The following is a 20,359-nucleotide window of genomic DNA, read 5'->3' on the forward strand; positions in this document are numbered from 1 at the left end:
GGGAAGCGATGCCCGATGGAAACCACGAACGGACCTCTCCAGAAGCGGTTAAATGTAAGGGAAAATATCAGTACTTATGCAAAAATATTAAAAATATTTTTGGAAGGGGGCGCCTGGGTGGCTCAGTGGGTTAAAAGCCTCTGCCTTCAGCTCAGGTCATGATCCCTGGGTTCTGGGATCGAGTCCCGCATCGGGCTCTCTGCTCAGCAGGGAGCCTGCTTCCCTCTCTCTCTCTGCCTCTCTGCCTACTTGTGATCTCTCTCTGTCAAATAAATGAATACAATCTTTAAAAAAATTTTTTTTGGAGATTTATCACAAAAAAAGATACTGCTTTTAACAATAGTAGCCAAAGGGCCAGGAAAAGGTCAATGGAATTGCCGATGCGGCCGTGAGCTCCCTACGTTCCACGTTCAGGCTGCCGATCGCAATCCTTCGAGCAACCACAAGAAAGTGAAACCAAAAAATGGAGAGCTAAGATGACACGAAAGTAAATTAAATATAAAAAATTCTCCTTTCCGGGACGCCTGGGTGGCTCAGTTGGTTAAGCAGCTGCCTTCGGCTCAGGTCATGATCCCAGCGTCCTGGGATCGAGTCCCACATCGGGCTCCTTGCTTGGCGGGGAGCCTGCTTCTCCCTCTGCCTCTGCCTGCCACTCTGCCTGCCTGCGCTCGCTCTCTCTACTCTCTCTGAGACAAATAAATAAAATCTTTAAAAAAAAAAAAAAATTCTCCTTTCCTGCCTTTAGACGGAGTAACAAAAGCGAAGGGGGAAGGTGGGAAAGGGAGGGGGTGCGGGGGACGGCGGGCTCCCACGTGAGCGGTCAGCACGGCGCTCGGAGTGAGCAGACCAGCACGCGGACGTTTCTGCACAGCACACACGCACATTCAGGGCACACACGCAGGGCACACGCACACCGGCACACGGCTGGGAAGGCACTGCGGCCACCGGGGGGGGGGGGGGGGCTGCCGCCACAAACAGCCACGAGGGCGTCGACGGTAAAAGCCAGCAGGTTTGGTGAAGATGCCAGCGACCCAGAACCCTCCCACGAGGCTGGCGGGAGCGCCACGCGGGGCAGCAGCTTTGAAGGAGAGTCTGACGGCATCTCTAAGGGTGAACACGGGGTCACTCCCGGGTGCCATCGCGGGTAATCGCACAACCACATCGACCTCCCCAAGAGGAGCTGGAGCCAGACACGGCAGGTGGCCTGAGCACACGAGACTCGCGAACCGCGCAGCCACGGCGTCCGTGCAGGGAAGGCCCAGGACAGGTGACACGGCGGCAGAATCCACAACGGGTGCCCTGTGGGCGGGCGCTGCCCGGAACGCGGCGCAGGGGAGCCTCCTGTGGTGGTGGAGACACCTGGGCCCTTGGGTGGTTCTGTGGTGTGTTTTTTGGTCCAAAACCAACAAAACGACGAGGTCATGCCTTTTGCCACATGTAAAACAGGCTTTGAGTCCAGAAAGCTGTGCCCGTGACCAGGGCCCTGGCATGTGGCACAGCCAGGGAAGACTTGGAAGTGCAGAGACTCTGGGAGGCTCAGAGATGCAGGACCCGCGCCTCCAGCCCCAGCCTCTGCTTGTCCCCATCACAGCCTGGCAGGGTGCCCGGCCAAGGTCCACAGACACTCATGGGGTCTGGGTGGAGGCGCGCCCGGCAGGGGGCACGTGGGCCACACACAGAGTGACGGGGCCACAGAGGGCTCCTGGAAGGAGCAGTGATGATTCCCGAGGCACGAGCTGTACTCACACCCCAAGCAGGGCTCAGTGAGAGCAGAGGCGAGCAGGAGGGAGAGGCAGCAGGTGGGAGGACGCCGGCGTCCTGGTGGCCGTGGAGGAGGCCCGAGAAGCCGCCAGCACGGGAGGGGAGCAGGGAGCCAGCGAGCACAGAGGAGGCCGAGCTGGAAGGTGGGAAGGTGGACAGCAAAGGAAATCGCCCGCGAGCTCGCGTTCCGTTTCCTCTTCCTGGAGCAGGGCTCCAGCACCCGGGGACGGCAGGGGCCCGAGGACTTACAGCACCAGAGGCAGCCGTCATGCAGGCTGATGGACGAGAGCCTGCCCCCGGGCAGCTGGAACCTGTCGGTCACCTGCAGGGTGCTCGCATTCCACGCCAGGATGGTCCCGTCCGCGCTGCTCGAGTACACCTTGCTGGGGGTGTGAACAGAACGTAAGTTCGGCGGCAACACGCCCAGAGCCCAGAGTCCCCGTCCCGTCCCAGCAAACGCTGCGCATTGGACAGAACAAGTAGTTATGACGGGACCCACGCAGCAGGCACGGGTGGTCTCCTGAGGGTGACTCTCGTCGCCCCGCAGCGTCTGCTGCCTGCTCTGCAGAACCGTAACACGACCACGGAGTCAAGTCTAGACCCTGACGCGGGGCACCAGCCGGTGCGAGGCGCGGCCCCTTCACCTCCCAAGAGTGATTAATCTTCAGCTCAGTTCCTTGTGTTCTGTGCCGGGCCCCACTGAGGACAGGCGGTGCCCCTAAAACTCAGGGGACAAGGCATAGAGGAGAGCAGCTGAGCTGGGGGTGCCTGTGCCCTGTGACCGTACTCCCGGAGCCTCCGCCTCCTTCCTAGAGGGAAATGGGACCCCTCCGCGTTCTCTACTCTCCCTGGGGCACCTGCTGTGTGCCAGGCCCGGTTCTAAGCACAGGACCCACAGCAAAGACAGAACAGACGAGTGCCAGCCTCTGAGCAGACGTGCTGAATACGGCGAGGACAGCAGAGGAAGCAAATACACCTGACAGCACTGTATCCCCAAAAAGGCAGGAGTCCTAACCCCCAGGACGTCAGAGTTCGGCCGTCCTTGGACACGGGGCCCTCGGGGAGGCATTCGAGTCAAAACTAATGGTGGGGCCCGAGCCCAGCATGACTGGCGTCCTTACAGGGGAAACTGTGACGCAGGCAGACAGAACCGTGTGACGTGTGTGCAGCCGCGGGCTTCAGGCAAACGCCCAGACACCAGGAGCAGGCGAGCAGGGCCACGTGCCAGCCGCGCTCACTCTGCAGGTGGCCCGCAGGAGCAACCCGCTCCCCCGTGCTCAGGGCCAGAAACGAGTGAGAACATCACCCAACTCGGCTCATGACGGACCTGCGTGCTTCCCTCTACGTGGCCGGCCCGGCCCCCGCAGGCAGTCACCCACCATGACTGCGAGCCCCTCCGGCTCGGGGCTCGCCACCCACCCAGGAGCCCCGGGGCCCTCCCCCAGCGGAGCCCGGTGGTACCTGGGCGTCCCGCTCTGCACGGCCAAGTCCGTGACGCCGCAGCGGTGGTCGGTGAGCTGTTTGTGGCAGGACGTGCTGTGGACGTGGATGATGTAGATGACCGCGTCCTCGCAGCCGACCCACACCTGGTTCTGCTCCGCCATCACCATGCAGTTCTGACACAGGCCGGGGAGAGACCGCCGTCGGCCGCGAGGGCCCAGCCTCTGCCTCGCTGCCCCCCCACCCCGCACCTCTGCTCCGGGGCACACGGAGGCCGTTCCTGTGCATGCTGGTCATGTTCTGTCCACGGACCAGTGTGTAAACTCGTTATGTAGTTTTTCCCCAAGATTTTATTTGACAGAGGGAGAAAGAGCAGCAGAGGGAGGAGAAGCAGACCTCCCGCGGAGCAGGGAGCCTGATGTGGGGCTCGATCCCAGGACTCCGGGAGCATGACCTGAGCCGAAGGCAGACACTAAACCCACTGAGCCACCCAGACACCCCAGTTTTATTTAATTTGTGAGAGCAAGAGCATGAGCTAGGGAGAGGGGCAGGCTGAGTCACCCAGCCACCCCTAAAAATCGGTAGTTTTTAATTTTACCAATAAATATTCCCATAAATTAGAAAAGGATGCTAGCTTACTAATTTCAGATATTAATCATTTGAAAAAGCCCTTTCTAGGGGTGCCTAGGAGGCTCAGTCGTTAAGTGTCTGCCTTCAGCTCAGGTCATGATCCTAGGATCCTGGGATCGAGACCCACGTCAGGCTCTCTGCTTCGGGCGGGGAGTGGTCTGTGTCTGCTTCTCTCTCTGCCCCTCCCCCTGCTTGTGTTTCTGCTCCTTCTGTCTTTCTGTCAAATAAATAAAATCTTTAAAAGGAAAAAAGTTTACTTGTTTGATACCAAAACCAGTAAGTATTAAAAGAAAAAAGAAGCTCTTTCTCTTGAAGTATCTACCTGAGAACTGGTATAATTTTAGTAAATGTTTTTCTTTAGTGGCCCAAAGATCCTTCGGATAAACTGCTGTGGACGTCAAGTTTCAGAAGAGACAGTGTCTTCTTGAGATAACTGTCCGTGTTTCTTTCTTGTGAAACGGGACGGAGTATCTCAGGAGGCGAGCGGGAGGGGGTTTCCGGGAAGCGGGGGAACTTGCCGCACTGCGGGGATGCTCTTACTTGGCCTGCCTGGGGACAGCAGAGATGGCCCCGTAATGCGGCCTTTTGATTTTATGTTAACTAGGATTTTAAGTTATTCTCTTGTTAACACGTCACTCGGGAATGCACATCACTAAGATGCCACAGCAAAAATCTGAACTTGAATGCACGGGATTTCCTCAACTGCTGTTTGCTTGGGCTCGAGCACTACCAGACCTTAGTAAATATCTTATCTAGACCCTGTTACTTTATCGGCTGAGGCTCCCTGTGTGGTTACGGGGGAATAATTCAGTAACCTCACAGTCTTGCCAGCGTGAGGTCTGCTGCCGGCGCGAAGAATGCGCCCGGCCCCCAGCAACACGCGCCTGAATTCATGGTGTTTCTGTTGGTCGCAGCCGTTTGGAAAGCCCAGACTGGGCCCCAGATGGCCACATTATTTTAAGTGATGGGACGTGGCCACCAAAGTTGACACTAAGTGATGCTGGACGCTGGGGTCCCTAACCCCACTGGACTGTTCTCATGTTAGAGTAGGAGGGAGGGGAGGACTTTCCAGCAGCACCTCCCAGGACAGCAGCTTCTTCGCTTAGAGCGTCCTGAGCAGATGCCTCCCACCAGGCAGTCAGCAGGAACGTACCCTGAGCTGGGGGTGTGGAAGCAGACACAGGGGAGCACATGAAACGTGCCCACAATGGCCCATTGTGAAGGCCCTGGTGCCTACGGGCACCCCACTATGCAGCGCGGGATAAGACCTGGTTTCCAACCCCACAGACGTGAAAACATGCACACGTCTGCTTGGGATAGGGGACGCGGATATGAGACAGGACCCCATATCCGCGTCACTGACATCCATGCTCGGGTTCCAGGCTGGGGGCGGCTGAGCCACCGTCTGCTCACGCACGGACGTTAACAGGCTAGAACAGGTGTGCGGCTAGTGCAACCAAACAGGCCGATGCTGTCGGGCAACGTGTACCCCACCACTGTTGACCAGTGGACGCGTCCGTCCCTCTGGGACACACGGCCCGACCCGGGCAGCCGCCGCGTCGGAGGGCACGGCGTTCACTCACCACCTTGGAATTGCCCGCTTTAAAGCAGTGCTGGTGGACCGTCCAGGAGGAGGCGTCAAACACGGTCACTTTGCCCTCACTCAGAGCACACCACAGCTTGGGGTGGGCGTCCTCCACTTTCTCTGCTGGGTCCAGATGCCCTGAGGGAGGAAGCAACCCAAACACGTCTTTAATGGGAAGCCGGTGACGTCGTTCCTCGGGTTCTGCCTAGGGCCCTGTGCATGCCAGGCCCGGTGCCCACGGGGGGACATGCCGACTGACCGGAGAACGACACGGACAGCGGGCCCCCAGCCAGGGTGGCTTTCCCGAGCCAGGGTCTGGAGGATGGGTGGGCGGTCACCGAAGACCAGCAGCCCGAGCGGGGACCGGGAGCAGGTGTGCGCCGGGGACGAAGGCCGGAGGGCAGGCGGCGGGCAAGCCGGGGCGGGAGCCGTCGTGCAGCCCCAGTGCGCGCCCCCACCCCACGCCTGCTGCGCCCACGTCCCCTGGCTACAAGTCCCCACACACTGCATCTTGGCCATTCCAACGGTGTGAAGATTCTGGGTTCGGGGCCGTGACTGGCCTGCACTCCCCTGACGGCACAAACGGCCGACAGCTTTGGTCGCTGCGGAGGGCGTCTTCTGGGGGCGGGCGTTCTGCTCCTTCTGCTCGCTTGCCTCGGAGCTGGGTGGGGCTCCTCTCTGCGACTTGGGCCTGTTGTCGGCTCTGCTGTGTTACCAACATCCTATCCACGTCCGAACGACCCTGTTCACTCTCTTCAAAGGGTCCTTTTTTAAAAAATGATTTTACTAGAGAGCGAGTGAGTGAGAGAGCACAAGCAGGGGGAGCAGCAGAGGGAGAGGGAGAAGCAGACTCCGTGGAGCAGGGAGCCTGATGCGGGGCTCAATCCCTTGACCGTGAGATCATGACCTGAGCCGAAGGCAAAGGCTTCACCGACTGAGCCCACAGGTGCCCAGAAGGTGTCTTTTTAAAGTCCATCATCTTCACAGTCAAATCCACCAATGTCTTCCTGGCTAGCACTTCCACACGGTTTCCTTCTCTACCCCAAGGTCAAGATCATGGTCCTCTGTGTTGGCTGCTAGAAGCTTGCCTGCCTCACTCATTTACACTCGTCAGCGCCTCCCCAGGTACCTTCCCATCCGCTGGGAACTGACCACGTGACCTGAGGTGCGGCCAAGGGATGCACGATGTCCCAGTGTCATTTATGGTGACGACTGCCTTTCCCTCAAACCCCTGCTGGGTCATATCCTCTCCCACTGATCAAGGAAGCATAAGTGTGTCGATCTCTCTGGGGTATCCATCCCACGGCCTCTGGGCCCCCTCAGGGAAATGTGGCCCCACACAGTCAGCCCCACCAGGGACTGGGACGCTTTGAGGCTGGGCGGTGGCGCCGGAGAGCTGGCTCTGAAACGTCTGGGCAGCGCTGGAGTCCGAAGCCACCACTAACAGCTTTACCGGGCTCCCCTTCTCAGCAGGTCCTGACTGGGCTTGTCCCTCTTGCCCCTCAGCGCTGGCCGAAGCCCCGCCCAGGTCCTCGCTCCTCAGAGACTGGCGGACACTCCACGGGACAAGGGCCCCACCACTCTTCACAGTGGCCCTTCTGGATGCTGTCAGAGTCACCCAGCCCATTGTGATGGGAGGCCCGGAGTCCAGTCGGTGTTCACATACAGGAAACCAACAAGGTCTAAAAATACTCATTTATCCAGACACCACGATGACACCTGCTCCGTCTGTGGTGTCAGAGTCAACAGGAGCCTTGACTGCAGGAGTCCGGCCCGTCTCCGGTGCGGCGAGGTCCGACTGGGCTCTGTCCTCCTCCACGTTCCGTCTGTCACTTTGTGGGGTCCTCGTCTGCTGGGAAATGGCTTTGCCACTGAGCGGCCATTTGTCGCCCTGGAACAGGCGAGCTGGGGGACACTGTGCAGGCAGAACTGAGGGGACAGGGGAGCACGGCGTGGTGCTCATGGTGGCTCACCGCGCCCTCCGTGAGCCCAAGCCAAGCGCCCGGACGCGGGTTCTTTGCTGCCAAGAATGAGGTCCTTTGTTTCCCAACTCCATGAGCCCGCAAGCAACCCTCCTGCCGCAGTCCCGACAAGGACGGCTTCTGTGAAGGCGTCCTCGTCCCCGCTCAGACCTGCAGCGGCGCCCGTCCCTGTCCAGCCTTCGTGTTGCCGCAGCCTGCGGGGAGCCGGGAGGCCCATGTGCGGGAGTCCGGCCGCACAGCCGCGCGCTATGAAGATCAGCCGTGTGCGCGTGGGCTCGTGTGCTCGGAAGCGCCCGCATGCCCACAGCTCGAGGTGAGATCTGGGGCACAGCCGTCGGGACAGCAGGCCCAGATCAAGCGCCCCCGGAGGAAAGGGTGTGAGTGCGAGCACTGTCCAAACTGTAGAGCGCCGTGCGGCATGAGGGACTGCTGGGCAGAGTCCCAATGGGGTGCCCCCCAACTCCATATCAGTTCCCGTGGGCCCCCAGCTGCCGCCTCCCTGATGCGGTGGGGGGTTTCTGCTTGTTGAGGTGAGCTGGGCAGCCACTCGTGGACTCGACCTCGTGACGAACAGAGCCGGGGGAGCCCGCGGAGACCCCAGGTCCCCACGGACCCTACGTCACGTCCTGTCCCCATTCGTGTCAGGGCTGACCTCGGACACAAACCCAAGGTCCTGGGAGTGCTGAGAAGGGCAGCCAGAAGCAAGCGGCTCTGCTCACCTGGGGTGTACAACAAGACGTCCACGGCATGGGGCAAAGTCTCTCCCGCCGAAGGATTTATCTTGTGCTTCAGGGTCTCCAAGGTCGTCTTTGGAACCGCCATGGGCACTGAAACGCAAGTGGTCTGTTAGCATCCTGTTCTCCGGGAAACTCTCTGCTCTCTCCAGGAGCTTCCGATGCTTGGCCCCAGACCAGAGAGTAAGGCATCCCCGTCCTGGGGCCCTCCCCGCCCCCCTCCGAGTGCGGACCACGGGCAAGACGGGGACGCCACTCACATCCCAGCTGGGAAGCGGTGTGACCTCTGTCTGCCCTTGGCCATTGCTGATTATCCACTAAAGACAAGACCTTAGCTGTTTCCCAGTGACAGAACCAAGACAACTAGCCTGAGAGCTGTCTCTCAGCCTGGGCGCCGTGGCCATCTCCGGCCATGGCTGTGGCGGCTGTGGGGACGGACCCAGGCACTGCGGGATAGGCAGCAGCAGCCTGGGCGCCCCAGCGGATGCCACGCCCCCCCAACCACAGATGTCTCCAGCCTCCCCCAGTGCCTCCCCGCCGGGTTGGGTGCAGCATTTCATAAGTTTAACTTTCAGACCTTCCATCCTGAGCAGACCCCAGGCTGCTGATGGAAGCCGGGCTTCCTGCCTCTATCCTATCAAGCTTTGCTCACCCGAGAGCAGTTCTTGTGGGTGACGAGGGGTCAGGGACACTGAGCCAAGACCACCCGCCTTGACCACATGGAGCCAGGTGGACAATTAGAGCGAGCCGGCAGGTGCTGGTGGCCACCAAGGTGACGGTGTGCCTTGTCTGTAAAGGATTCAGAAAGCTCTGGCAGAGAACTGAGATAAAGAGCTGAACTGAGTGTCTGATTTAGTTCCTAATGAAAAAAATAACAACCGCTGAGATACCTGGGTGGCTCAGCGGGTTAAGCCTCTGCCTTTGGCTCAGGTCATGATCCCGGGGTCCTGGGATCGAGCCCCACGTCAGGCTCTCTGCTTGGTGGGAAGCCTGCTTCCCCCACTCTCTCTGCCTGTCTCTCTGCCTGCTTGTGATCTCTGTCAAATACATAAAATTTTAAAAAATAAAAAAATAACAAGCCGTCAATGTCTGCTTCTAAGACTGTTGACGAGAGCCTCTCCCAGTCCCTTCTGCGGGGGTTGCGGTGACCAGAGCATCCTGCCTGCTCCCAGAAAATGGGGTTCTGGGATGGGGGGTTCCAGGACAGTGGGGGGAGGGTCTGCGATACAGGACGGGGGATTCTGGGACCAGGCAGCATCAGCGATCCCACAGACGGCAACAGACGTGGTGAAGGGCGACAGGCACCAAAGCAAATCAACACTTAACTGAGATGTGTTTTTTCTGAATCTGGAAGAACATTTTAAAAGCCAGCGTCCCCAGCTGTGTGCCCAGGAGCCAGGACAGCATGCACAAACAGAACCCACCCGCGCGTGTGCCCAGCATTATTTGCAACAAACAACCCACACGGTCAGCGGACGACGGTGAGCCGAGGGGTCCACCCGCACAGCGGCGCTTAGCCCCCCGACGGAGTGACACGGGACCCCTGCTCCAGGACAGGCTCTGAAAGCAGCTTAAGGAAAGACGCCCCTCTCAGAAGGACACGTGCTGGAGGCGGTGCATACGAGAAACGCCCAGAACAGGCAAATCCAGAGAGAGAGAGAGAGGCTCAGTGGTTGCTTGGGGCCTGTGTGGCTCCTACGTGGTACAGGGTCTCTTTCTGGGGCGATGAAGATGTCCTAAAGTTCCCTCCGGTGATGCTGCACACGCCCGTGAGTGCGCTAGAACCACGGAGCTGTGCACCGTCCCTGCGTACGGTGTGCAAATTCCATCTCAGCAAAGCTGTGATTTGAGAAAACAGCGCATACAAACAGGACTAGAGATGGTCTAAAGACGTCCCTCTGTAGTTCGCCTGTTTCATGAACTTGATGTTGTTGGACCTAACACAGGGCAGCCATGGCTTGGAGTGATGGTAACAGGTAAGCAGTCCTCCGTGTTCTCTCCTTTATGCAAATCACAGGACTGCTGGCTTTTAGATCATTTAAAAATTGAAGCACACAGAAGTAGCTAAAATAATGCATAAAGTTGTTCCTACCCATTTGCTATTTCCTAGACTTAAAAATCCACCCCTGACAAATTAAAACAGCCCACGTGACCTATGTCTGTATGGCTTCCAGAATGTGAGAGCCACGTTCAGTGTGCATGCAGGTGATCAGAGAACTCCTAACGGGGGAAACTGACCACATCCAGGGGAAGAAAAGACCCGTCCACCCGGGGGCCTCTGCTTGGGCTCCAGGCAATACACCACATGCACACGGCTCTCCGGGGGGCGCACTCGTGACACACAGCGACCTTGCCAGGGACTCCGCGAGCCACTCAGCAGCCATCCACCGATCCCCACCGCACATGACCAGCTGCCGGAGAGCTGCTTCTGCAACTAAGAGCCCCGGCAAACAGCACCCAGCGTGTGTGGCACATCACTCAGAGCTCAAGGGGGAAGCCCCTCCGTGGGTCCTGGTAGGCGCAGAGCGCCCCGGGAAGAGGAGAGAAGGACGCGTGTGGCGCAAAAATACACGGTAAAGTGTAAAAAGAGAAAAAATGAGACATTCAGGATCGGTTCCAACGTCAGCCAGATAGAACTACGGAAGGCACAGTCGGGACACCACGGCTCTGTCGCACACAAGCTTTGCTTACTTTCGTTCTTCATCCTGTCGAAGTAAGACAGCTTAGAGGCGGCGTAGATGGCGCCGGGCGACGGCAGCGTGCCCACCACGGCGTCCATCAGCAAGACGTGCGTCAGCGCCTGCTGGATGTACTGCGGGTCCTGCGGGAGAGAGGCGCTCGTTTCAACGCGGTCAGCAAAATGCCTGCCAGGCCTGGTGACATTACAGCCAACACCGCCTTCAAAATAGCACGTTTGTGCAGGCCGCTCAGACGGCGGATGCGAGGGGCCGATGTCACGGGACTGCTTTTGTCTGCCCGAGTTAAGACAAACCCTGGTCATTTATAGCCAGGGTTGGCCCATGTGTTCTACAGCTACGTGGGTTCCATGGGCCTTGGGATTTCTGTGGCAATGGCTCAGCTCTGTGGCCGTGGCTTGAATAGCCAGAGACGGTCTGTGGCCCGCGGGCTCTAGCTGGACTGTACCGGTTTGTGTGAAATAAAGCAGCAGGCGTTAAGAGCGGATGGCTGGTCTGAAAGTCACGGAACATTCCAAACCCAGCAAGGCCCTGGGCCCCCTCCCCGCTCCAGACAAACGATATCCTCCGTAGCCGCGGTCTGGGCCCTGGTGACTCCCTCACGAAGGCCAGTGCTCCCACTGTGGGCGTGTCTGTGCTTTCTAACGTTTGCCCCTGGAGTGGTGGCTGCCTCCTCCACCTTCCCCCTGATGACCAGGGGCCATGCACCCCTCTGCGGCCCGACCTGCCCCCCGTGTGAGTTCCCATCCACGCTCTGCGCACGCGGCTGCGGCTGCTGGCTGGGTCTAGAAAGCCAGACCCTCTGCCCCACCAGTGCCCCATCTGGGCCTCCGTCCACGGGCCCTTCGTGCCTGCACCATCCTCACTGTGTGTACTCAAAGCCACCAGTGTGGCCCAAGTCACTGAAAACATACAGATCCCTGGGCTATAAGTGCAAGTCTAGCAGATGATGTGCCCCTACCAGAACTCTAGTCCTGGGGGATGGGGGGCGGGGGGCAGGGGGTGGAGGAGGAGGGGACTGGAGCAGGGAGTGCCCGGAAGACCCAACTCAGACCTCGGAGTCCGGCCCCTGTTCCTCCAGTGTCCCCAGACGCCACTGGCCACACACTGGGCCATGCAAACCACAGCATCTCCAGTGCCTCTGGAGGGACCTCGTCTAACCTGACGTGTGCTCATAGGGCCACACCCGAACCCCTGAGACGAGCCGGGGGTTGGGATGAGCAGGCGTGTGCGTCCCCAGACCTTGTGGTCGTCCGCCAGCTTCTTCCCGGCCCACATCTCCTTCACCATCAGGTGCCACAGGTCACACTCCGTCTTCAGATTAGCCTCAAACACTTCTTTCTTGGACACCATTTTAATTTTTAAAGTGGGTATTCTCAGAAGCAGAAAAGCTACGGTGGTACTTCTCACTTCCTGTGGAGGCAGAAAAAAGAAGCCAGTAGAGAGATGTCCCCTGGTGGGAACTCGGGCCCACGAGGGAAGGCGGCAGAGCAGCGGTCTGGAGGTCCTCGCTGCCCTGTGTGCACCTGCCTGGGCCCTCGGCAGCGGCCACCCGAGCGGGAAGGCAGGCCCAGGACCGAGGGAGCAGAGCTGGGGCTGGCTGGGGCGCAGAGCAGGGTGCCCCAGGCGGAGCCCGGTCCCAGGCGGGAGGAGAGGGACGGCTGTCAGACACCAGTCCCAGCGACTGGACCCCCGCCCGTGTCTGAGAGTTCACAGGCTTTCCTGGCTAACCAAGGCCATGACCTATTGGCACAGCCGCACAAAGGATCTCGTCCGGTTCAAACAGAGTTCACTCATTCCTGCCTCCCAAAATGCTCCTCTTTCTTTGGAATTCCAGGAGGCAGTCTGTGCAAGCCCATGTGGGGGGCTGGAGGACGGGGCTGGGGGGGCACCCACAGGCCACCTTCACCACGGCTGCAGTACCTTCCTGCCTCTCCGTCCCCAGCAGTATTCAGAGCTGGATTAACACATCCAACTCACCTCTCAAAGTTACACATAAGGCTGAAGGGAAGGCCAGAACCGAGTGTCCTCAGTGGGGAAGATGATCACGTCTACACTCGAAGGGCCCCTCCCGGCAGCAAACAGCGCGGGCCGGCTGGCTGCACTCTTACCTCTATGTTCCTGAAGGTGGAAATCTCCACGTAGCCTGGTCTCCCTTCCGTCAGGAGGAACAGGCGCTTCTGGGTCATGGCGATCTTACCGACGCCACGGTTCGTCTTGACAGAGCTTGACAGCTTGTACACACACTCGCTCTTGTCCAGGTGCTCCATCACCGACAGAGGCAGACTGACCTCCTGGGCCTCTGCTTCTGCCTCTTTCCAGCAGTTGTAGAAATCTTTGAATGTTTCTGGGTCGATCTGTTTCTCGTGTCCTTGGTTTGGTAGAGAAGACAGATTTCTTAGAGCTACATACACGGCCTGTGCCTGGCAGATGTCTGCCCCCCCAAGACGGCACACTGTCCACAGACGCCAGCAAGGGGCGCCAGCACCCAGGTCTCCCCACCCCAGCTGCCCATGCCCAGCGTGGGCATTCCATCCCAGGGAAGGGGACTGCTGTGTGGCCTGACCCCGGTGGCCACAGTAACTCTTGGGGCATTTTTCACAGTGTCAAAGCCCTGGGGCAGCACTGGACCCAGTGGCAGGCATCCCAGGGCCATGAGGGGAGCTAGTCCTCAGAGGAAACGAATGCTAAACAACCAGACCCTTGGAGACCCTCCTCCACCACTGGGTCAAGCCTTGCCTGAAGCTAGCACTATCTCAGTATTCTTTGGTTATGTGAGCAAATAAGTAATTTGTAACCAAGAAGAACCTGATACAGTAACCTTTCTAAACGCCCAACAGTCATGGGCTCTGGAGTCAAAGAGAGACCCAGGTCTGGAGCCCAGCTGCCCTGGTTAGTGGTGGGACCGAGTTAGTGGTGGGATTCAAGCAAGCTGTGTAAGGGACCTGCCTGCTCATCCCTACAGTGGAAATGGGACCACCCCAGTCCCACTTCACCCGACTGCCAAGAAGTCCGGCCCACTCTGACCCCCACATTTCCCTGTGTCTGCTGCTGCCTTGGCCGGGTTCTCCTCTGCTCTCATCCCTCGGTCATGCAGTGGGTCCCCTCCCCCCCTCCCATCCTGCACAGGAACGAACACCCACACAGCCTCGCAGCCTGCGGCCCTCAGCACCCGGAATGCCCAAGACACAAGAAGGCGCTCCCTCTCTCTCGTTCAAACACTTCAGGGCTCCTCGTCTACATCAGCCCCAAATTCCTCCAGGACGGGGCCCCTCTGGCTCTTCACACACCCACATTCCAGTTAGACCGAGTATATTCTGAAACAGGCCTACGTCACATGCCTCTGCACACACTGGCCCGGGACGTTTGGGCCAGAGAACTCTTACGCATTCTATGCCTCATCCTGATAAAACCACAGGGATGACCATCTCACATGCTCCCTTCCCTGTCACAGGGGCTGTCCCAGCTGTGCAGCCGCCAAGCGGCACACACAACTCACTTCCACACCGCTACACATGACACAGGGTCCCTTCAACCCTCCCATACCCTCAGGAGGCCGGTACTGTTGGCAGCCTGTCCACAAATCAGGAAGCCGAGGCACGGGGAGGAAAATCGTTGCTGGCAGGGCGGGTGTGGGGCCGTGCCTTGGCTATGCGTGTGGGTGGCCATGCCATCCTGCCGTGTCCTCCCTGCCTGCCCGCTGGATGCTGGATCTGAAATGGCCAAAAGACACGGAAAAGGTCCAGGGCAGCCATGTCCCCACTCCAGCTCCAGAACATGGTGTCGGGACAGTCCCCCGGGGACTTGGCTATCACGGCCACCGATGAGTATGGCCTAACTGAGCTGTCCCTGCAGCTGTCAGCAGACCTTGGCCACCACCCCTCCGGGACAGCAGTGAAACTGGACAGTGCAAGCCTGCGGACACCACGCATATCCATGAGCACCACGTGTCAACCGCGCACTTGGGGGGACGCCATGCACCACCACGGCTCCTGCATGCGCCCCTGTAGACAGGTCACGTGCACTTGTCCCCAGTTCTGCCCAGAAACGCTGGCTGTTCCCTTGCATGCCCCGTCACGCACACGCCCCGCATCTCGCAGCGCGGGTGGCAGTCCGGGCCCCAAGCTCGCACACGCGTCCACCTCCCTGCCCTGCGGCCTGTCGGGGGCAGCTGCTGGTCCTGCGGTGTCAACACCAGACTCTGAAATGTCTATTAACATGTACGACGACAAGACAGTGACAGGAATCTTCTGAACAAAATCTCAGATGTGTTCTTAGACCACAGCAATTCGTTCTAAGACAACAGCGCTCGTCGTTGAGCTCACAGAGCTTTTCTGACGCACAAACCAAACGTCCGTCTGGTGTCGCCTGTGCTACAGCGGCTCACGCACCCCAGGGTCGGGACCATTAACTAATTTTGTGATGTGAACGGAACCAAAGTGACAACCAGGCCGTCGATGGCCCATCCGCATGGGCCACGTCCGCTGGTCCCCCCCACCGGCATCCTCTGCGTCGCTGCTAGCATAAGTCTGGAAGTTGGACACTGTCCACATGTCCAGCCATTAAACTATGTCTCCCAGGCAGCTACAGGCTGTGGAACACACTTCTGGCCACAGGAGTGCGGACAGACCCTGTTCTTCCCACTGGGAAAACAGTGCTCCCTGGGGCCATCAGCGTACCATGCCATGAAGCCACAAGGCCACACCAGGAGAGCCTGGTGACGTCTAGGATCAGCCGGGCACAGCCTGGACATCTCGTTCCCGAAGAACAGTAAAGCCAGTGGCCATACACCGCCATATCTCAGGCCTCGCCACTGAACAGGCTGCCCTGGTGTCCTCGTAGAGGCCTCCCAAAGGGAAGGGGCAGGGTCTCCCCTGAGGGCTGCTGAGTCATGGGGGCCCGTGCTCCCCCTTCCCGACAGCCCCAAGCACCGCTGCCCAGGTCTCTCTGTGAGCACCTGTCCCCCTCAGACCCAGCTGGCCAAGGCTGCCCACGGGGGCCCTGGATGAGACCAGGGAGATGCTGCTGGGCTGCAGGGGACACAAGGCTCTCCCACGTGGCGTGAGGAAAAGACGAACATCCTAATGTAGAAACGGACAGAAGACACCAGAGCAGCTCCAAGCGTGCGAGCAGACGCTCATCAGACCAGCCGGACATCCAGGACGGCAACATGGGTGTGTCACGGGCCATGCTACCCCCGAGGGCAAGGAGGCGGTTTGCCGTCAGGATGGCGTCCCCCACACCCCGACTGGGCTTCTCAGCACCAGCCCCCGGGAGACCGGGCACAACCACAGACGGGAGGGGGCACGGTGAAAACTCACTAGGTCAGTGTCTGGGAAAGTAAGAGGCCCGGATGCCACCGACGGCCGCGCAGACAGGTGCGACGTGCCCTGTTCCCGCTATGCCGCCGTCGGCAGGTCCAGTGAATAAACCAGGCAGTGAGTTGTGACAGCGGAAGGCTGAGTAATGGCGTGACCGTGGACGATGTGGCCGGACGCACACATGTCATTTGAAACCACACGCGCACCCATGTACCACGCTCAGTAAGCTCGTAACGACCTGGTCGGAGGAGGAGACTCCAGCTGGGGACACTGGTCCCTTTGTGTGGGTGGCGGTGGGCAGAAAGGTCCCAAATGAGCCAGGCAGTGGCAGTAAATATGGGACAAGGCAGTGTGCCCGTCCGCGCCATCAGGTGGTGTGAAACGTTCCCGCCACCCCGGGGGAGGTGGGATGGCGCAGTGGGCGGGGGCCCTGGGATCGCAGCGAGCCTGCCGCAGCTTCGGACTCTGCGTGCTCCCCTAGACCCTAGGGCGGCCCCTCACCCCCCGCAGGTCCTGCGATTGCCCTTCGGGTGGAGCCCCCGCCACGGGCTCGCAGCGGGGTTGGCGGACTTGGCCCCACGAGCTTCCACCCCGCCGTCTGGGCCCCGCGGCCGCTTACCCACGGTGAGCGCCTCAAACAGTCGGTGAATGATGTCCGTGTCCTTCACGATGCCCGACTCCTGGACCCTCCTCACGAAATCGTCCAGCTGCATGTGCGTCTTGGGCAGCTCGAAGTTCTTCACGCGGTCGTCGGGCTTCGCGGCCTCACCGGCCTTGTCCACCACCTCGCTGATGAGCCGCCGCAGCTCGGGCACCCGCTCCGCCTGAGCACGCTGGGGGCCCGACAGGGACCGCACCGTCCTCCGCACGAGATCGGCAGGAAAAATCTGGATGTCTGTCTTGTAGAGACTCTGGAAGTCCAGCAGGGCATCCAGCAGCTGCCCGTGCATCAGGTGCACCGCCCCGCGGAGGTAGAAGTACCGGGCCAGGAGCACGGAGCTGTCGGGGGCCAGGAGGCTCATGGCCTTGGTGAGCTGGGCGACGCAGTCGGCGTAGTAGGCCTGCACGCACTGGCTCACCAGCGGGAAGTGGATCTCCGGGATCTTGAACGTGTACGTCGGCTTCGGATTCACACTCAGAGCTAGAGCCAAGAGGAGACACGCGCACCATTAGCAGATGAGAGAACAGACCCGGGTCCCCGTCACCTTGTCTCCGTCAACATTTCTGGGCCCTGGGTGCCATGTCAAGCGAGAACCTCTGTGCCTCTTCCAGAAAGCTCCATGTGCCCCCGAGCTGAATGCCCCCCCACCGCTTCTATGGCACCCTGAGAGTTCAGAATGATCTTATTTGCTAGGACACTAGCACTAAATGGAAACACCTGGTAGTGAGTCTTCGCGGGAGGGTCATGCTGACCACACAAGCACGATACGCCCCTGGGCAGCTCCAAGCCCCAGAAACTGCTGGTTTCGTTCAGCTGCACGGCCACTCTGTCAGAAGACCATTGCCATCAACCCCATCGTACAGACGTGCAAACTGAGGCTTCACATGTCCCAGGTGCCCAGAGCCAACCTCATCCAGGTGTGTCTCCCACTAATTCCTTCCACAAATGTCACTGAAGGGCCTCTCCAGTGGCACCAGGGGACCGGGACCAGGCCAGTCGTGTGGGTAGGCCCTTCAACCCAGGGAGACAGAGTCTCAGCTGTGAAACTCAGAGGAGAGGAAGGCCCCTGGGGTGAGGGGAGCTCCAGGTGAAGGTTCAGAGGACGGAGAGGGCAGAGCACCTTCCCACAGTGGAGTGAGCACAGCCGGGGTGAAAAACATCCCTGGGTTTGACAAAAGAGGAATTACAGGCCCAGAGAGGGGAAGCCAGCTGCCTAGACTCACACAGCGAGGAAGACACCGCGAAAGGAGACCCAGCAGTGCCTTCGGGACGCCTGCTCTGTCATGGAGGGCTTTTCTCTTGGACACACGGCCCCCACTGTGGCCGGCCAGGTGCTCCCCTCCCTCGGCCCGCCGCTCTGCTGTGTGCGGTCACCAGGGGGCAGCACCGGGTACCGGTGGCCTCAGCCTAAGGCAGCGGCCACGGGACCTCCCCCCCGCCCCCAGCTCACAGTGTTTTATACGGACACACAGATTCGCATGTACGTGAGGGACACCAAAACCGTGCAGAGCCGCTAGCTATGGCACGTGACTGGTGGGTGGAAAATACGGGTAAAAAAGCATATCCCGTAACGAACAAGTTTGCAAGATAAACACTCGAGAAATATTTCAAACACTTAAACCACTAAAACAAAAACAAAACCCACATTCCCCTGCACTGAGACAGAGCCCGGCTGCGGTCAGCGACTCGCCAGCGGCGGGAGCCACGTGCGGACGGGGCCGGTTTATCACCTATGCTGCCGGTTCCGCAGCCCGTGGTGTCCACTTTGCGAAGCGATGCGTTCCGGGCAGGCAGCTCGGGAACGGCGATGTCCTGCAGGTTGGGCATGCTGACCACCATTCGCCTGTGGGCGATGTGCAGGGGCGAGAATTTCCGTGAGGTCATCTTCTCGATGGTGGGTCTTCTTGGGCTTATCAGCATCCCGTTTAATCTGGGGCCAGAAAAAAGCAACACCTTGTAGATACAAGTACGGCCGCAGAACACGTCTCAGCACCCATGCCTCTTCTCCACGCAACACCCACTGCCCGCTCTTCCCGCACGCGAGCGGGACACAGAGCGGGAGCGCTGCATCTGTCTCCCCCCCGTGCGGCCAGCGGCTGGAGGACAGACTGTCCCCTGGAAGGGACAGAGATAAACGAAGTCTGTCGGGAACAGTGTGGGAAGAGCTGGAACAGCATGGGGCAGCAGCAATGCAGCAGGAGAGGGAAGGCCGACGGCAGGGCGTGCACACTGCGCTCGGTGTCCCCCCCAGACAGCTCTTGGGGACGAGCCCCATGTGTTATATGTTTCTGAATGTGAGATTTTCTGGTCGAAGTGTCATTCTTTTTTTTTTTTTTTTTTTTTTTTAGATTTTATTTATTTATTTGTCAGAGAGAGAGAGGGAGAGAGAGCGAGCACAGGCAGACAGAGTGGCAGGCAGAGGCAGAGGGAGAAGCAGGCCCCCCGCCAAGCAAGGAGCCGGATGCGGGACTTGATCCCAGGATGCTGGGATCATGACCTGAGCCGAAGGCAGCCACTTAACCAACTGAGCCACCCACGCGTCCCTCGAAGTGTCATTCATCCCCCAAATGAACCCATGCTGCTCAAGCATCTGGTCCCGAGTCGTGTGCGCGGCCAACAGCACCTGTCGTCTTCGGACTGCATGTGGAGGTCCATCTGGGCAAAGGCGTCCATCCTTCTGCTGAGCCGGGCTTTAAGGAAAGAGTGAAACATGTAGGTATCCAACACCTGAAACAGACCACAGGAGGCCACTTACCGCCATGCTCTTGGCCTTCGCCGAGCCGTCCGAGCGGCCACCCGGCCCCTTCCCCGTCAGCCGCGGCCTCTCCCCAGCCCCCAGCTCCTCAGACACAAGGTCCTAAGCAGGCATCTGTCCCCACTGATCGCACCCTGCAGTGCTGGCCTCCAGGTCCTCCCCAGGCCACTGCCACGGGCCGCCATTCCGTGTCTGAAAACTCACCGAACTTTCAGAAGTTCAACCACTTCCCATCATGACAGCAAGAGCCATAGTGCCAGTGCCCTGTGGCCTCTGACTCCAGATCTCTGGGGACCAAAGCCTCCTCCTCACAGCAAGTGCCTGTGGCTCCCATGACCTGGCCCTGGTCTCTCACTGGACAAGGCGACCCTCCAGCAGCCAGGGCTTGTCCCCAACTTGTCCCCACACTGCTCCCTGCTGTGGGCCAGCCGCCTGCAGGGAACGAGGCCCAGGCCCACAGGCCATGGCTCCACTGGGTGACAGGAGGGCTTCAGGGGCACAGGGCCCATGAGGAAAGTGTTGGAAACCCCACGTGCAAAACACCCGCAGAAGAATGACGGCAGGAGTAGGCGGGACAGGATGAGAAGCGGCAGCCGTGGCTCACGGGGACCGCTAGAGAACTCCCCACGAGCCAACAGAGCAGGGAGCTCAGCCCAGGCGCCGGTCCCAGCTTTGACCCGACTACGAGCAGGGCTCCCGCCTTTGCTCTGGCCCTGCGAGCATCCCTGTGGCTTCTCCCTGTGCTTGTCTGTGGCGCCTTTCGTGGCAGGGTCCCTTGTGGGCAGCATCTCATG

The 20,359-nt window shown here is 59.6% G+C and overlaps 1 protein-coding gene across 3 annotated transcripts in view; it reads right to left on the bottom strand.

Annotated features, from left to right (window-relative positions):
* The window catches only part of DENND3 (DENN domain containing 3), a 49,986-nt gene that overhangs the window by 4,285 nt on the left and 25,342 nt on the right, over window positions 1-20,359 (bottom strand). For all 3 annotated transcript variants that reach the window (XM_047724563.1, XM_047724562.1, XM_047724564.1), the window contains 10 exons: window positions 19,434-19,537; window positions 18,541-18,740; window positions 16,769-17,290; window positions 12,940-13,199; window positions 12,071-12,241; window positions 10,824-10,953; window positions 8,118-8,225; window positions 5,415-5,554; window positions 3,223-3,377; window positions 2,011-2,144 (listed from right to left, as the gene is read on the bottom strand). In XM_047724563.1, coding sequence (XP_047580519.1) covers window positions 2,011-2,144; window positions 3,223-3,377; window positions 5,415-5,554; window positions 8,118-8,225; window positions 10,824-10,953; window positions 12,071-12,241; window positions 12,940-13,199; window positions 16,769-17,290; window positions 18,541-18,740; window positions 19,434-19,537 — 1,924 coding nt within the window. The remainder of the gene's footprint in view (window positions 1-2,010; window positions 2,145-3,222; window positions 3,378-5,414; window positions 5,555-8,117; window positions 8,226-10,823; window positions 10,954-12,070; window positions 12,242-12,939; window positions 13,200-16,768; window positions 17,291-18,540; window positions 18,741-19,433; window positions 19,538-20,359) is intronic.

This window comes from Lutra lutra, chromosome 4 (assembly GCF_902655055.1).
Source record: "Lutra lutra chromosome 4, mLutLut1.2, whole genome shotgun sequence".
NCBI classification, from domain to species: domain Eukaryota; kingdom Metazoa; phylum Chordata; class Mammalia; order Carnivora; family Mustelidae; genus Lutra; species Lutra lutra.